General features: G+C 60.2%; 1 protein-coding gene across 1 annotated transcript in view; it reads right to left on the bottom strand.

Moving 5' to 3' along the window:
• RIPK4 (receptor interacting serine/threonine kinase 4) overlaps window positions 1–1936 on the bottom strand; it is a 27375-nt gene extending 25439 nt beyond the window's left edge. The window contains exon 1 of the mRNA XM_007452875.1: window positions 1755–1936. Within this exon, the coding sequence (XP_007452937.1) occupies window positions 1755–1936 (182 nt within the window). The remainder of the gene's footprint in view (window positions 1–1754) is intronic.
• Window positions 1937–2414: the final 478 nt, after the last annotated feature.

The raw sequence follows: 2414 nt of genomic DNA, 5'->3' as shown, positions 1-2414 counted from the left end.
CTTCCGATACAAGACGCTGGTGCTAAAACCTGCAGCTGATGAAGAAAACTCGGCCAGAAGACTCCAGCAGGCAAATAAACGTCCCCGAGAGCGTAAAAATTACCCACACACCGGCAAGAGTCGTGCCTTTCAGGCTCTAACTGGTGACCGGCATTCAAAGAGGTTTGGATTTCATCAAAATAGCCACAGCGCCCCTCCCGGCCTGAGAAGTTCCCGGGATCCGAGGGAGGCACAGCTTCACAAGCAGCTCCCCTTCGCGTTAGTGATATTTGTGTGACACTCGTCACCACTCTACTGAAGTTTCCAAGAGACACTGTGCTCGAGGCTTAGAGCAAAAAGCCACCAACAGTTCTGCTGTATAACCCCCCAGGCCAGGAGGAAAACACAAAGCCACTAAGTGCGCGGGGGCTTCCTCCCCTCCGGGACCTGAGGGGGCACACGCTGCAATCCTCTACGCACCTTAGTCCGGGGACACGCACACCACCATTCTGGGGGGTGAAAAGCTGGAGTTCGGAGGCCCCAGCACTCAAGAAGCCGAGGATTAGAAACCAGGTCTCTGAGACAGCAAAGGAGCTGCTTTTCTGAGTCTGAGTCTGTTCGGGGCTGACTGTACAGGGGGCTCTCCACACAGAACACAAAACACCGCACACCTTCCATGTAGCACGCAAACGTCACCAAAGGATAGGTAATTTAAATGCGCTCACCCGAAGCGTATAAATTATTAAAACGCAGCCGTAAATAGTGAGCACCCCTCACCCAAAAAGAGCTGCTTCTCAAGACCCTCCTCCCCCGCACCCCTAAAATTATATACACAGACGACAATCCACCGACCAAACTGAACTGGGGCAGCTCCTGTCCTTTCCAACTGTCTTCTTTAACCTGAGCACCTCTGTTACCGAGGGACAGGCAGGTGGCCTCGCAGTCTGGGGATGGGGAAACTGGCGTCCAGGAAGGCACGATGGTCCAGCCATAAGTGCAAGGCCGCTCCGCAGAGGCTCGGCCTCGAAATTAAGTCAGCTAAAACGAGAGGGTACGGCCAGAGAGCGCTGAATGTTGGAACCTGGCCCCCCGGGCCGCCTGCCGGACCCCACGGCCAGGCCCAAGGCGGGTAACGCCGACGCTCAAGTGCCCGGTCGCCGAGGAAGCCTGGCCTATGCCAAGCCAGGGCTTCCGACCGAAATAATTACCGTCTTACACCAATTTGCGCTCCAAAGTAAATTACTAAGTAAGTCGAACGGAGTCTAACTAACTCACAAAGCCCAGATCCCCACACGGCACTTTTTCTAAGCCGGGCGCAAACCGCAGCGCCCGGGTGGGTCCTGGGCGGGCCGGACGAGCCTCCGAAGGGCGCGGGTCCAAGGCGCAAGGTGAGCCCGCGACCCTGAAAATCCGGGGCTCACCGGAAGCCAGGTAACAATGCCGGGCGCTGAACACCGTCTTAGGCAAACGCGGCTTCCCGAGGCTCCCCGTAGGAGCCGCAGCCCGGGGCACCGGCGTGAGCAGTCAGACCCGGAGCTCGCCAAACCACCCGCAACGTCCCTCCGGCCGAGCAAAAGGCGCGGACCCCGCCGGGGGTTCACGGCCTCGCCCGGCGCTTGGCTCTCCTTCCGAGGCTGCTCCCGAGGCGACTCAGGTGGAGAGAACGGGAACGCCCGGAATCCAAGCACCCCAGCCCCGGCCCGCCGCCGCGCGCCGCTGTGAGGCCGGGCCCCGCCGCCCGCCCCAGCGCCGCCGCCCCCGCCCGGGCCGCTGACCTGTCGTCGACGTGCAGGCTCGGCGAGCACTTGATGGCGAGCCACGTCTTCCAGTGGACGTGGCGCACCTTGTACACCTGCCCGAAGCCGCCCGAGCCGACCTTCTCCCAGCCCGCGAACTCGTCCGCGTCGAACGTGCGCAGCAGCCCCAGGGCCCACGGGCTCCGGCTCTCGCCCTCCATGGCGCGCGACTAGCCGCAGCCCCGCGCCGCCGCGGCAGCCCAGGTGCCCAGGTGCACGCCCCGCCCACTGACGTCACGTCCGCAACGCGCCCCGCCCCCCGGGCCAGGTCGCAGCAAAACGACCCAAAGACCGGTGAGGACCCAGCGCGGTCTCCCCGTGTGCTCTGCGTGAGGAGGCGCCCGGGCGCCGCGGGCGGCTGTTGACCTGCGTGTGCGCGTGGGTCTGTTTAGATGATTGTACAGTCACATGCAGTTGTAAAAAATAATTCACTCTGCCAAGTGTTTCCCCAGTGCTATCACTTTGCAAAACTTTGCAAAAAAAGAAAAAAGTAGATACTTTGGTACAACCCACCGGTCTTATTCAGATTTCCCCAATGTTGTTTGTCGTTGTCAATGAGTAAGTTCTATACAATGCGATCACCTGTGTAGGTTCGTGTACCTGTCACTACAGTCAGTTTATGGGACATTACATCACGTG

The sequence above is a fragment of the Lipotes vexillifer genome, unplaced genomic scaffold (assembly GCF_000442215.2).
Source record: "Lipotes vexillifer unplaced genomic scaffold, Lipotes_vexillifer_v1.1 scaffold478, whole genome shotgun sequence".
Classification (NCBI taxonomy): Eukaryota; Metazoa; Chordata; class Mammalia; order Artiodactyla; family Lipotidae; genus Lipotes; species Lipotes vexillifer.
Note: the sequence above shows the minus strand (reverse complement) of the source record. Positions and strands in the feature narration are given on the sequence as shown.